At 30.8% G+C, this 15,675-nt stretch overlaps 1 protein-coding gene and 1 pseudogene across 2 annotated transcripts; both read left to right on the plus strand.

The window, feature by feature from the left end:
- Window positions 1–315: 315 nt before the first annotated feature.
- LOC110620679 lies at window positions 316–3,812 on the plus strand (annotated as a pseudogene).
- A 574-nt stretch (window positions 3,813–4,386) lies between these two features.
- Window positions 4,387–8,175, plus strand: LOC110619954 (protein YIPF1 homolog). Of its 2 annotated transcripts, none has more exons than XM_021763474.2 (6): window positions 4,387–4,629; window positions 4,707–4,746; window positions 5,034–5,115; window positions 5,301–5,492; window positions 6,791–7,058; window positions 7,836–8,175. In XM_021763474.2, exons 1-6 carry the CDS (start codon window positions 4,573–4,575, stop codon window positions 8,040–8,042), a joined length of 846 nt encoding a protein of 281 aa, XP_021619166.1. In that variant the 5' UTR covers window positions 4,387–4,572; the 3' UTR covers window positions 8,043–8,175. The 2 variants fall into 2 exon arrangements, with proteins under 2 accessions (XP_021619166.1, XP_021619167.1); XM_021763475.2 differs by having other exon boundaries at window positions 4,389–4,629; window positions 5,034–5,111; window positions 5,306–5,492.
- The last annotated feature ends 7,500 nt before the right edge of the window (window positions 8,176–15,675 follow it).

Below are 15,675 nucleotides of genomic sequence, written 5' to 3' on the forward strand. Positions count from 1 at the left end.
TGGTTCTAGTCGCTAATATTTGATTAACAAAATGATTTAGTTTTAGTAATGAGTAATTAGAGTGTTAATAGATTGGTTCAATTCATAAAATTCAATCAATTCAAACTAATTTACACGAGTAGATTTGATTAAATGGTTATATTAAATTGGTTTAAATATTTTATCTGATTTATGTAGTTTTTTTCATTAGTTTTTGTTGGCTAACCAACAAATAATTAAAGTATAACTTTACCATCTCTTTTTTAGTTTTTATTTTTAGTTTGAATAAAATACTAATTAATTTTTGGCTTCTTTGCCTCCATGGAGACCTTCAAAGCATATACATGCTAAAGGAGCTTTGCTCCTCACCCTTGCATGGTTGCTCTTCATTTGCAAGTTAATCTTTGGCCTTTCAATCTTTATCTTAACGACCTCGGCTCTCCTTAGGTGTTTATCTAATTTCCTCAGTGCAACCATTATGGTTCTTTCCTCCCTATGGTGGTTCATGGTTTGGGTCTTTAATGGAGTTATTGCACATGACAAATGGGTTGGAAGCAAGATGCTTCTTGCTTTTTATTTTAGCTTTTGGCGTTTAAGATTATTTCGAGAGTGAAGGGGTAAAATTTGTTTTATCTCTGTTTCCGTCTTTTTCCCATGCTCGACAGTTGCCCGTTCTATTTTCTCTCGCCAATCAAAGTATATGTGAATGAAATAACTTTAATCTAGTTTTTTTAAAATGATCCCTATATCAATATCCTTTTTTGAAATGGTCCCAACTTGTTTTTAATATTTGGAGACATGGGTGTTGATCTTGAATCTCTTTCAGAGGCAACCTCTGGTGCCATTGGCTCCTTGCTCAGTACAACGATCTTGTACCCTCTCGATACCTGTAAGACCAAGTATCAAGCCGAGGTTCGTGCTCATGGTCAGCGAAAATACAGGTTAACTCATCTCTCCCTCTTTTTTCGCGCGTTTTTGCTTGTTTTTCTTCGTTTTGTTATTCTCTGTATGCATTACTGTCTCGTGATCATGATCCTGTGGTCATATCAGTTTGATAGATTCAAATTCATGAGTTTTATGTTGTTAATGTGTAATATACGTAGGCTGTTGAATATGGGTATGCGTTATTAACCTATGGACTCTGGAGTTTGCATGAGTGCTTAGTTTTGGGTTGAATCTATTTCGCAAGTGTGCCTATGCTGTTGCTTTTAGCTGGGTCTCTCTATTTCCTTATGAGGTTTCAGTGTGCTAAATAAATTGCCGATGTAATTCCAGGACTAGCTTGACGTGCGCTACATAGTTGTTCAATCAACGTGATCAGAAAAAAATTTTTCTCCCAAAAATTTATGTTCTTCAAGTATGGGTTCTGTTCTGATTGTGTATGGCAAAACCCTTGTGTGTTTAGTGGGCTAAATATAATATCTCAGGGTGTTTGGCAGGTTTGGCATAATAATTAAATGCTAAAACTACTAGCAGAGTCAGTTGTCTACGAGATTAAAAAATGTGAACATTGTTGTTTCTCATTAGGATGCTTTTAGATCTACCATTTTTCTCCCTTTCTATTGATTATTTTTGTTTAGAACTGTTCAAAGGAAATGGATGGAATGTAAGGATGGAGATGTCTTAATAAGATGATTGCTTTCTAATGAAACCCTTTGAATGAATTGTGCTGAAACTAGTTTTATATTATCAGATGAAGTGTTATACTGTCCCTTGGTGTCTGTGGCACTAAAAAATTATTCTTCTTCTTCTTATTCGGCTTGTGAGTGTTGATGTTTGTTGCATAGCCCTTGTATCTAATTGTTGTGTGTCATTCATACTTATGTAATGTCCTAGGTTGTCTGTAGCTTAAATTTTAGGCCAAGTGCAATGCTTGAGAGCATATTTTATTTCAGTGAGTGGCTTGTTGTAAGACTTGTTGTTTTCTGACTCATGTAGGCACCTTTCTGATGTTTTATGGGAAGCATTATCCAATGGGCAAATTCTTTCACTGTATCAAGGCTTAGGGACCAAAAATCTGCAGTCTTTCATCTCACAGTTTGTCTACTTCTATGGGTACAGCTATTTTAAAAGGCTATATCTGGAAAAAAGTGGTTTCAAAAGAATTAGAACTAAAGCTAACTTGATTCTTGCTGCTGCTGCTGCTGGTGCTTGCACTGCCATTTTGACTCAGGTGAGTCATTAACCATGACTTTCAAGTTGTTGTTTCTTGAACACAATTCAAATGTTTGGTGCTGATTTATTTCTTAAAAAATCATGCACACCCAATTTTATGAATGGATTTTAGAGCTTCTGATTTCATGATGTACAAACAAATGCTATTTTGAACTTTCCTTGACAGATCTGCAGTAGCAAATAAGTGAATTTCAAATCTCACAGCTTTGTTAACTTTTCAGTTTCAGAATAGAGCATGAAACTTATGATGGTAACGTCATTTATGTTATGTAAGAATTTCTTCTGTTATATGCGTTGATGTGATTGTGATTTGTGAACTTTTAGCCTATTCCTCCTTTTGTGATTTAATGGTGGTAATTGAGCAAAGACTGATAAATTCCGGAATTATAACGATTGTTAAATCGTAGTTGTTTTCTTTTCTCATTTTTCTATTTATTGTTTTTTTTGTTTGCTTCCTCTTCTTTAAATGCTTATTTTCTCTTAGAACACATATTGAATGTTAAATTTAAAATTTAGTATTATATTATGTATATATCACTGTGTAGCCCCTGGATACGGCCTCCTCAAGGATGCAGACAAGTGCCTTTGGCAAATCAAAAGGACTTTGGCAGACATTGACTGAGGGCACTTGGAGTGATGCATTTGATGGCCTTGGCATCTCTCTTTTGCTGACCTCAAATCCTTCAATTCAGGTTTTGCATATAGACTGCATGTTCTAAACCATAAACTTTTAAGAGAATAAATTGGCGAACCAACCTGAGGTCAGAATTTTTATGTAATGCAGTATACAGTGTTTGATCAGCTCAAACAAAGACTTATCAAGAGAAAGGAAAAATACAGCAGACAAGGGTTCCTCTGTAGAAGCCCTTTCTGCCTTTTTAGCTTGTCTTTTGGGTGCAGTTTCAAGTAGTGCTGCCACCTTTATTACATATCCTGCAATCAGGTGGATGGCTATAATCTTAAACTGCAACATTGAAGGTTTTCTTTTTTTTTTTTTTAAATTTTTTTGGAGCAAAATTGATATGTGTTTTCCGTACAGATGCAAGGTGATGATTCAAGCAGCAGATGTGGATGATGATTTAAGTAAGAAAAGCCAACCGAAATCCAGTAAAACATTGCCTGCAGTAGTGTGTGCAATATGGAGGAGAAGGATTTTTGGGATTTTTCAAGGGCTTGCAGGCCCAGATCTTGAAGACTGTGCTGAGTTCAGCATTTCTTTTGTTGATCAAAGAGAAAATTGCCAGAAGTACTTGGGTTCTCATACTTGCAATCAGAAGGTACCTATTGCTTACAGGGGGCAGACTACAAAGTGCCTAATTGCAATAAATCATTGATAATATGCTTTAGTTTGCGAATAGCATGGGTTAATATCAAAATAGATGGATTTTATGAGAGCCAAGTTGAATTCCTCAAACAGGAAGGTCAGCGGTGAAGAATAAAAACTTGAAGATGAGAGGTAAGTGGTACTGAATCAGGGCTACTTATCCTTGAGGAAAGATATAGTTTATGAGACATAATTTGGCGTGGAAATTCTCACTGCGGAGAGACTGATTAATACCTGTATAAACAGTGACTCATTATTGTTCAGTGCACCTCAAAATTCAATTCCTGATCATTTTCCAGCTGCAAATTCAAGTAAATATATTTGTGCTTTTACATGGACAATTCTTATCATGGTTGCGATATTGAAGCTTAGGTGGTTGGTGCTTCTGAATTAGTTTTCAGTGATAACGATGGACGCATGAAATCTGTGGTGAGTTACATATGGCTTTAATCTATCATCAACTCTCAGCCTTATACATTGAGTTGGTAAAGGAAGAAGCTGAGACCTCTCAAGTTAATTCTAACACACTTACCACGGCTAAGCCTGTATTATTGCTACTTGAAAGAATGATTACGGTTAAAATTTCAATTTAATTTTTAAATTTTATTTGTTATAATATTTTTTTATAACGAAATAAAATTATTAAATAAAATAAATATAAAATGAGTTTTTTTTTTAAAAAAAATAAGAATTAAAATGGGACTAATTAGTATAATTTCTTTTGTAAAAATTATTTTGATATTGATAATATTTTGTAAGTTCAAAAATTTATCAAATTATTACTTTATAAGACATTGAGGTATTGGGCCATTTCAGCCCATGTTCTTTTTTTGGTTGTTGGCCCAACCCAAGCTCTCCTTGTGTGTCTTGATGTCGTTATGATTCCGTGGGTTCATCCTTAATTTCTTATTTAGCAGACGCAAATCTGGCTTGCACGTAAGAACAAAAAATATAATCAATAGAACTAAACTGACTCCCGACTCCCAAGTCTCAACGCTGAAGCCTGTGAGGAAGCAGAGAGAGATCTGTTAGCACGAAGCAGAGAGGAGTCAAAAGGAAAATTAACAGGAGAAAGATAGAGAAATCTTGTGAAGATGATGTCAGGCAATTATACTAGTATTGATAACCAGAAGGTCTCGGGACCTGTACCTGTAAGTCTTTCTTACAATTTCATTTTATCTGTGGATTCTATTGAGATCTAATTGGGTTTGTTGGTTTTACCTTGCAGTCGGTCCCAGATCCAGACCACATCTCTGTCAAATTCGCAGGTATGTTCCTGTTCATGCTGAAATCCTTTTTCCCTCTTTTGTTTTGGTGCAAATTTTATTGCTTTTCGGTTGCTGTGAAAATGGAGAAACTTGGAAGAATATATCATTAGGTGAATTAAATAATAATTCTTGTTTGAGGTTAGTTCTTTTTTTGGAAACTGAACCTACACGAAATATGGATATTATAGGATGTAGATGTCGCTAATGCTAATTAGTTAATTTTTTTGATTTTTCAGTTTTGTTAATCTTCATAATTGTGATGTGATTGCTTCTATATGCGGTTGCAGAATCGAATTTACAGACGTTTCCTCCAAGTGAGCATGGGAAAATCTCTGGTGGATCATACCCTCCTCGTGATGCTGATGGCATGTATTATGAAATTTCATTTTTAATCTGATTTTGTTTTCTTTTGTTTTGGATTAGTTGACAATAGTAAAGTGACAGTGGAACTCTAAAGTTTCTGATGAATCAAATAAAAAAAAAGGAGATGAGTAATTTAATGTCAATTGGAGGAGGAAGTTTGTGTTAGTGTTTAATGGCCATGTATGCATCAGTGCAGATACATTTTCAAAACCTGTTTCTGGTTCTGAGGAATCTCAGCATGGTGGTTGGTTGCGGATGTTCACAGTTGCTGCATATAAGCCATATTTTGATGTAGACACTACAGATGTTTTGGAGAGGATCAGAGATTCACTTTTCCCCTTCAGAGGAACATTCTCCGAGAAAACTGCTGAAAACCCAGATTTGTGAGTTATCCCAGCCCAACTCATTTTTTCTGTTTGATGGATTAATTGATTCAAGTAAACATTGAATATATCACAAACCTTTTTGTCTTTACATCAGAATGTTTCTTCTATTTTAAATTGTTGATTGACGCATTGCTAAGGTAACACATATAGGATATAGATAGAGAAAAAAAGAAGATGTGTTAAGTGTTCCTTAGCTTATAATCTTAGATGACTAGGGGAAAATGAACGTGAAATAGAGATATGAATTATGATATAATATGTACTATGAGAATCAGTATTCTTGTTGTGCCATGCTGTGGTGTCATATAATATTGTCAGCAATACCTGCCTTACAACAATATGACAATAAAAAGAAAATATATTTCTCCCTTTTTACAGGACAAAAGTAATTAACCCTTCTGTTCTTCAGAACAACGAAAATTCGTTTAGAAGGTTGACTGCACAAGTGCATAAAAATTACATAATTTTATTTCAAGTTTTGTAGTGTTTTGCGCTTTATTACTCTACTTGTGCACAAATAAACATCAGATGGTAAGCAAAATATAAAGGCTCAAAGATGATCGGGAGTTTTTACTTGGAAGAGAAAATTTGTGCAAAGTAGATGGAAAAAAAGCCAATTCATTGGCAAGATTATGGGCATGGTATAAGTTGAATAATTTCCTAGTAAAATTTACTGAGAACCTCCCTTGCACAAATGATGACCCATCCGGAGAAACATCAAGTCTAAGATTTGTGAGCTCTGATTTATATTTCCTTATGAACTAAATAGTTGTCCTTGCAACCTTTGACTGCCATCATATTACCTAATTTTGATCCTGATCAAGTTTTTCACTTGTAAATTGTGTAATATCTTCATCTTATGTCTTGGGACTGCATTAAGTTTTTGGATCTGGAAACTAAGTCTTTCCTCTGGTCACATGAGAGAATAAAATGTTATGAAATTTCAATTAACCAGTGTATGCTAAGTTTGCTTGGTAGGTTTTAGGGGATATGGAATAGTTAAGGGCATAAAACTTACTTGGTTTTAAACCTATTTAGGGAGTAAGTTTACACTTACCACCCCTCCAAGGATAAGAGAGGGGTGGGGGGAGGGATTGTTTTCAAAATCTTTGTTTTACTCTTTATTTAATTTTCACCATATTACTTTAACCACATACCAAACATAATTGTTGCTCCATAAGTTCTGAATCAAATGCACTACTCTCTTAAATATTAGTCCTGTAATTTTTTTTCACCCCTCCATAATAAATGCTCCCTTATTAGTAAATGTGCCTTAAATTTCAATATTTGTGCAGGTATGGACCATTCTGGATATGCACTACCCTAATTTTTGTGGCAGCTTCAATTGGCACTTTCGTTACCTATATATCTCACAAACTACAAAATAAAGAATGGGACTATGACATAAATCTGGTGACTTGGTCTGCTGGTGTGTTCTATGGATATGTCACCATTGTTCCTCTTGGATTATATGTAATCCTCAAGTACTTTTCAGCACCATCTGGCCTTGTTCAGCTGTTTTGTCTCTATGGATACTCCCTATTTATCTTTATTCCAGCATTGGTAAGTTTTCTGTTTCTGTTAAAGTTTGTTATGAAGTAAATGCCATAAAGAGATCCAACACTCTATAGAAGAGTTGAGAAATAGATCAGAAAGTATATGCTTGTAGCAGAAAATTTCATATAGAAATTTTTGTTAAACTAGTCTTACATAAGGAGTGATAATTAGATGTGCTTTCTTTAACAAATGCTGCTACTTAATTTTATGCAACCTCTTTGTAGTTGTGTTACTTGTGTAGCTTTGATGATGCTTAGCAAATAGTTAGAGATTTAAAAACATGCACTTAGGGCTAGGGACATGAAACTGATTGAAGGGTTCCCCTCGGTTCTGATTTTGGTTTGGGTCAACCCGGTAGGATCAAATTCAATCATCATAGTTTTAGTTTTAAGAAGGGAGCAATCTGGGATTTGGCCTGAAAATGGACAAAATTGGTCCAGTTCAAGATGGTTCTTGTCAAATCTAGGTTTGACCAGTTCCAATCCAAAACCTGCCCTGTGCCTCATGTCTACAGTAGATGGCATTGTTACAAGTACCCTGGACAAAGTTTTGATTTGAATGAGTTCTTAAGCAGCAGCAGTTACTGATGATTTAGCATGAGACATTTGTCAGTAAGCCACATTTTAGGTCTATATTATATTCTGAAGATAACATATGTGAGTAATGAGATTATCTTGCTTCTATTTATAAATGAAGAGTTTATGTATTTTGCAGTAGGAATTGGCATCATGTATTTTGCAGTAGGAATTGGCAATCAGCTGAAATTTGTGTATTTGGTTGCAGTGTCTCTCCATTATTCCGTTGGAAATTTTCAGGTGGGTGATTGCCGGTGTGGCTGGCTTTATGTCAGCAACCTTTTTGGCACTTAATCTACGAGCCCATATCAAATCTGCAGGTGAAAGGTGGTTTTTGATAGTAGCTAGCATCTTTCTATTGCAGCTTGCTCTCTCTGTGGTTTTGAAACTCTATTTGTTTACTGTTTCAGTTTAGGAATAAACTAGCATTGAAAAGGTTGTATGCCACAATGAAAATTTTGCCTTTTGGGTCATTTGACTTCATATTCTTGTAATATTTTTCCGATACATAGTGTTCAATGATTAAAAACCTTTTTGTTTGTGATGTATTTTGCTAGAGTTATACGGATTCACGCATCGCTCTCAAGATAGGATGGGAACCTAAATGGGCTTGAGAAATTACTGAATAGTCATGTTGAGTCGTGTTTCATGCTTTTGGCACCTACTGGAAACAGCATAACTTGGTCCGTCTGTCGGTAATTTTTGAAGCTTTAAAGCTTGGACCTCATATGGCAATGCTATGTGGATCTTAATCATGTCATTATGTCTGACTTGTCGATTAAAAAAATACAAAAGAAAGAGACGAGTAGAGAGGGTGACTTCCCAGCTACAATCTGGCTGTGTTAACCGAGGTGGACCCTAATGTAACCCTTCTCTAATCCTCCACGATTGTTTTCACCCTCGCAAACCCAGTTCTTAAACTTCCTCCATCCTCTTCACCGAAGTAACTACACTTCAATCCTCCATAGTTATCCACCTCTCCACTTCAGATTTTTTTCTTTTTGGCTAATGCCATGACTGTATTGAGATGTATTTTTATTGATATGAGATTGAAGAACTTAGAAGTTGAATGAGAGAGAGAGAGAGAGAGAAGTAGAGGGAGAGAGAAAGTAGAAGAGACGAGAGTGGGTGAATGGAGGTGGAAATGGAGAGAGAGAAAAGAATAGGAAGATTTTTAATTAATCTTTATTGATTATTATGTTCAAAAAATATTTTTATATCTTTTTATTTTAAAGTTATCAAGAATTATAAGTTAATGAAATGTAACAATAGTTTGTATATTTACCATAATTAAATATATATATATTGTATTATATTTATATATAATTTTAATTGCATATAAATATATAATCATATTAAAATGTATTTAAATAATTATAAAGAAAAAATGTATATAAAATTGATTTTTCAGTTTTTAGTAGAATAAATGTTAATGAAGAACTAGAATCGAATAAAAATAATAAAATAAGTACAATTAGATTTTTGAATTACTTTATTAATATTTAGAGAATTAAGAAGATATTTTAGTAACTCTATTTCTAGATTCTTGAATTTTTCAATTTTTTTTTTTTTAAAATTCTTTCTTACCCTACATTAAAGCATTCCAGGTTTTTTCATAAACTTTCAATAGAATCAAGCTCCTGTAGCATTAAATTCTCCAGTATGAAAATATGTAAGATATTTCAAAAATTATAAGAGCATGAACTTTCTTAATTATTTTTCTAATTTTCTGATTATTTTTCAGGAACAAAAACATTTTTAGTTTGATAACTCTTAAAATCTCAAGATTCGAGTTCATTTTTTTTTTTTCAAAAAAATAAAAAAAACTAGTAAGGAGTTAATATGATTTCCTGATGATTTTGTTTTATTTTTATATGGAATTTTGGATTAAATTGATTCTTTTTTTTTTTTTAACTTTACAATCGTGTTCTAAATCACTAAAGTTTTGAGAGTGATGTTGAAAGTGATATAAAGGTCTGGGTTTTGATATAATTAATATTTAGCTTTTTTTTATATTATAGTTAAAATATTTTAATATTTTATAAATTTTAACTTTTTAACATTTTACAAAAAATTATTGAACTTTTTATAATTAATTATTATACTATATAATTATAATTATTCATATTATTTAATTTTTATAATTTTAATTATAAATACTAATTAAAATTAAATAAATTAAATGTTTTGATTTTTTTTTAAAAAGGTTAATAGTTAATTAAGTAATTAACTTCTATAAAAAATAAAGATCAGCTGCCAGTAATTTATTTTACACTTAAACGTGTGGACTTTTATCTTTCTAAAATAGAAAAAATTTTTAGATATACTCTCAATCTAGTCTAAAAATAAAAAAATTCAACTATTTTATTTTTAAATTAAGAAAATTAGGTAAAAAACTTTTTGATTTTTAGATCAAAGGAAGAAACTTAGTTTAGGATTTTTCTTTTTCGAGGTAAAATAAACTTGGATTGAAATTTCTAAATATAGATAGGATGAATTGAATGAAAAAGAAAAAGAGAGAATCAGATATGAGTTTGGTGAAGAGTCAAAACATGATTAATTAAGTTGATTAGCCACTCGTAATTGGATGTTAGTCGTGCATCCAGATCATCACACTTGTGATTTGTGCTTATTGTGATTCCAATCACTTTTTCTTTTTTTAACTGGTTTCATAGGAAATTTTTACGATATAAAAAAATATTTATTTTTATATAATTTTATATATTAAATATAAGTCATCTTGATATAGGTAAATTTTTCCTCAATTTTCACATCTTTCTTTCTAAGTAATTTAATATTTTTATTACATTAAAATTTTTTTATATTTAATACATTTATTAATTTATTTTATTTTATTTAAAAATAGAGGTGATGACTCAATTAGTTCAGTTCAAAATTAAATCGAATTAAATAAATCAAAAATTAAAATTGTAATATTTATAAAAATTAAACTGATTTTGGTTAGAAATCAAATCAAATCGAATTGATATGATTATATTCGATTCGATTCGATTTGATCGGTTTAAATTTTTAATAAATTTTTTTATTTTTTACTCTTAATTTTTAATATTTTAAAATTTAATTAAAATATTTTAACTTTAATATAATTTAATTTCTCTATATTATTAAAAATAATATACTATTATCACTAATAAGTTCGGTTTGATTTTTTCGATTTTTTTCTGATTAAAATCGAACTGAACCAAAATAATTGAAATTTTTAAAATTAAAAATCAAATCGAATCGAATCAAAATGAATAAAAAATCAAACTGAATTTTCAAATTAATTCAATTCGATCGATTTTTTTGATTTGAACTGAATACTGCTTATCTTATTTGAGAATATTTTTTTTCAATCTAGCCATTCCATTTAAGCATCTATAAATTGATATTTTGAGCAACTCTTTATATCAACATCTTTGATTGAGATCCCTCTCCAACCATTTTCTATCTCTCTCTCTTCTTTTTTTTTTAAAAAAAAAAGGAAAAAAAAGGTTAAGTAATGTGGAAACCTTCCAAATCTTCATATTTTACCCTTAACCATCGTAGGACGAGTTTCCAAAATTAAATAATAAAATATGTGTAAATGGGTTATGTGAGTAACATATTATAGAATTTAGAAAATGAGGGAGAGAGAGCTGTCATAACTTAGTCCAAAACAAGAAACAAAAACATTGTAAAATGCTAAAAATAGATACATGGGTATGCAGCCTAGCTAAACCCAAAAAGAAACATAAACATATAAAATATCAAAGATGCCTGTTTTGATTCTTCTAAAGTCAGAAACCCTAGCTGCTTACATTTTAATAATTAATACACATGCACGTATAGAAATAAGCACACAGACAAATGCCCTAGAAATCTGCATAAGCAATGACATTAGCATTTTAGACTTTACAACAAGAAACCACAAACAGTCCATGCAAGAGTCAAACCTAAGATCCTGAAATTGAGCACCCTTTTAGAGACCATATTTAACATTATATGACGTATTGATACGTTTTACAAAATTTATTAATTAATCTTTTGTTATATTTTACTATTTAATTTCTCTAATTTTAAAAAATTTTAATAATTGATCTTTCAAATTTTTAAAAAATTTATTAATTAATCTCTTCGTATCAAAAATATTTTAAATTCTTTTACAATATTTAATCGTTAAAATTTACAAAAAGACTAACTAATAGACTTTTTAAACTCGCAATAAAATTTATTAGACTTCGGCTGTATAGTCCGAGATGTTAATGGTATATTTATAGCGGCTAAAGCAGGCTATTTTTGCAGTCAGATGAAGGTTAAAAGGCAATGACTTAAAGAGTGCGGATGAGATCGAGTTCTTTTCGAATCGGATGCTCATGTTTTTATTGTATCCATTAACAATGTTTCGTTAGATGATTTATCACCTTTTGGTCTTTTGATTCAAAATTGTAAATTGCTTCTATCCAGTTATGAAGAAACAAGATATGGTTTTATTCACAGGTATGCGAATGATGTCGCTCATGTTCTAGCAATATCGACTCATTCTGAGTCAGGTCAAGGAGTTTGGGTTCATATCCCTCTTCCTCATATAGTTTCTTTGATCGCTTTGAGTTAATGATATTTCTCTCCTTTTTAATAAAAAAAAAAGACTTTTTAAAATAATATCAACGTTTTAATATATTTTTTAAAACTGTATGATTTTAACTAGTAAATTTTTTCGTATTATATAACTAAATAGTAATTTTTTTAAAAATATATTAAAAAAAAAATTGCACTCAAACTGAATTATAAAATAATTGGAAATGAATGATTGGTCAACTATTTAAAATGTTGAAATTCTATTCATGTAGGCTTATGGAAGTACAAATTTCCATAAGATATAATAGTAGATGGTATAGTATAATAGTAATTAAAGGTCACAAAGAAACATAGACAAAGCCAAGTATATATGTAACACAACAACCTCAAAACCATTTGACTATTCTTGTAATAAGACCCACTTAATTTAATTTCACCAACCTTGCTTTTCAACTTCTCCATTTCTCTCTCTCTCAAGAAGAAGAAGAAGAAGCAGCAGTAGCCATGTTTCTGTCAAAGGGGAAATTAGTGTGGTGTCTCTTGCTGATATTGATGAGCATATCAGCTTTTGAAAACGGAGCTGTGGTGGAAGCTAGCAGCAGGTCTCTGAAAGAGAAGCCAACCCAGATTCGTGGACAAGGTGCTAATGCTAGTAACGGAGGTAATGGCTTTGTTGCGACGGTGAATAGGGCAGTGCCCTCTTGCCCAGATCCTCTACACAACAAGTAGGAGTTTCAAGCAAATGCATACAGATGTAAATATCTACATACATATGATATACATGAACATGTCGTCCCTCTGAGTTTTATCTTTCTTACTTTTTTAGAGCTTACTTATTATATCTAAGACCAGAGGAAAGAGGTTGTTGTTGTTTTTGCAGCATATAATCATCTCTCTCTCTATATATATATTTAAAACTGTTGTTTTGCTTTTCAAATTTTGCTGTTCTTTCATTCTCCAAGAAGAGGAAGAACAAAAAGAAAAAGAAAGAATGCATAGCAAAGAAAAAAAAATTTCTAAACGATTATAATTGTATTCTAAATTCATAGAATATAGTTTCACCAGAAATAATTACTCTATTAATTATAATAATCTATAAAATAATTGTTATGCCTCCGAAATATTTATATATTTATCTTAATCAAATCAAAATCTAAGAAATTTTTTTCATTCATTTCTTCAATAAATAAAATAGTTAAGTTTACCGTATATTTTATATTTTTTGTGCGCCTATTAAATAAAATTAATATATATATATATAAAGAGATAATTGATATTAATACAAGAACTCTTAAAAGCTTAAAAAGTCTAAAGGTATCTTTCAATGATTTAATTTAATCTAAAAAGTCTCTCGAGATCCATTTTAAACTAAAGTCTTATTGGGATCTATTAGGAGGCATTTTTATTTTTCTTCTGAAGAATCTTTAGAACCACTGACTATCAAATGAAAGGCTAAGAGATAATTGATATTAATACAGGAACTCTTGAAAGTTTAAAAAGTCTGAGGGTGACTTTCAATAATTTAGTTTAGCCTAAAAAGTCTCTCGAGATTCATTTCAAACTAAAGTCTTATCGGTATCTATCAGGATACATTTCTATTTTTCTTTCGGAAAATCTTTAGAATTACCATTAGAATTACCACCGCTTAGCTTTCAATTCGCGTCTGACCATCAAATGAAAGGCTACCAACAAGCTATTTAAAGGATCAACCTCCAAATATATGATTTGTATGATCTTTTTTCTAAATTTATCTTGAATATTTTACTGAGATCAGAGATTTTATCCACCAAATCACTTGTACTTTTTATTATTTTAACCTCTTTATCCTTGATCCTAACCATGGATAACAACGGTGCCTAAAGTAGTCAAGAATGGAAACCTTGTTATTATCCATTTATTTTCTGCAGATGAATCCCTAATACCGGAACAACTTCTAGAGAAATTAAAGATAAGATGATATATATATTTTTTTAATTAATAGTTACGATTTTGAAATTTGAATATAAAATGCCTTTAAATTAAAAAAGTATTGTATTTCTTTAATGATTTTTCTCAATATAAAATTAAATTAATCGGATTAATGAGTTTCATATATGAAATGAGTTTAAGAAAACTGTACTATTATTATTTATTCTTTTTTTTGAAAAATATAAGGCAAAGACATGTGGTTAAAAAGCAAACACCTTTTGTAAGTTGAAAAAAGGTTAGAAACAGTGAAAATGTCATGAAAATGCTCTGTTTCTTTCATTATCTTAGTAGAACAAACACACCCCACATAATACTCACATTAAGCTTTAGGTGGGTTTTTGAAAAGATAGAAGATAATAGATGAGAAGAAAACCTATCAAAGCACAGAACAATTTTTAGAAAAATCAAAAGCATAAATACAAAAATTTCAATTATAAATAGGAAATAATGTTTTGATATTGAAAAGATTGTGGACCCTAAATTGCTTAAAACAAGAAATTAAATGCAAAATCAATTGTCATTTATTCTTGACTCTTCAACACAATAATTCAAGATACAGCTTTCTAATTAATAATTAAACCCTCAATATATATGCTTCCAAACTCTTTCAACTACATATGTAATGTGATATGTCTCCTAGGTTTCATTTTCATCATTCTAGGTTTTTACTATTTAGTAATTAATTAATTAAGTATTTCTTTTTATTTTTAATATATATAAGAATTATCTTGTTATATATTGCTTCTTTATCCCTAATTAATAATTTCCTAAAAATTTAATTTAACTAATTTTTTTAATAATTATTTTGTTCGAAATAAAAGAATTTATTTTTTTAATTTAAAAATTTTTTATTTTTAAAAAAGTTAAAATCTTTCATAATTATATAAAAATTTATTTGAATCCTTACAAAATAAATGATGTTAAATTAAAAGTATAAGTTTGTAGTACATTCAAATCAATTATGTCAAAAAGTATAAGTTTGTAATAAATTCAAATCAATTATGTCACTTCTCATATTTGAAAATAAAGTAAATAAAATAAAATTAGTTAAATATATATTTGTACTTGATGTTGCAGAGATTAGATTAATGACGTGGCCGGAATAGAGCTACATTGTACTTGGTTAGAACCCGCAAGGAAGAGAATGTGAGATGGTGGTGGATACCCACGACAACTCCTATGATGCTCAAGTCAATATACTGAAGAAGTGAATGAATGCAATGAATTGTTTAGAATTTTTGTGTGAGAAAATAGTGTAGTTTTCTCCTTTTACATTGTAAGAAGGTAGAGGTAAATATAGTATTTCTCGATAATCAGACGATAATGTGGCCGACTGCTTGATAAGAGATATCGCCAGCCAATACGTTGATAATCCTGCGATTACAAGCGTATTGAGGATATGCTGGGCTGTGTTTGATGATGGTAACTTCGTGCCGAAATTCGCCCTATCGAGGGAATGGCGAGTCCTTGATAATGAACCGGGTGTTAAGGTGTTCAGATCTTTCTTTTTTCGAGCTAGACTG

Source organism: Manihot esculenta, chromosome 8, assembly GCF_001659605.2.
Source record: "Manihot esculenta cultivar AM560-2 chromosome 8, M.esculenta_v8, whole genome shotgun sequence".
In the NCBI taxonomy this organism is placed as follows: Eukaryota; Viridiplantae; Streptophyta; class Magnoliopsida; order Malpighiales; family Euphorbiaceae; genus Manihot; species Manihot esculenta.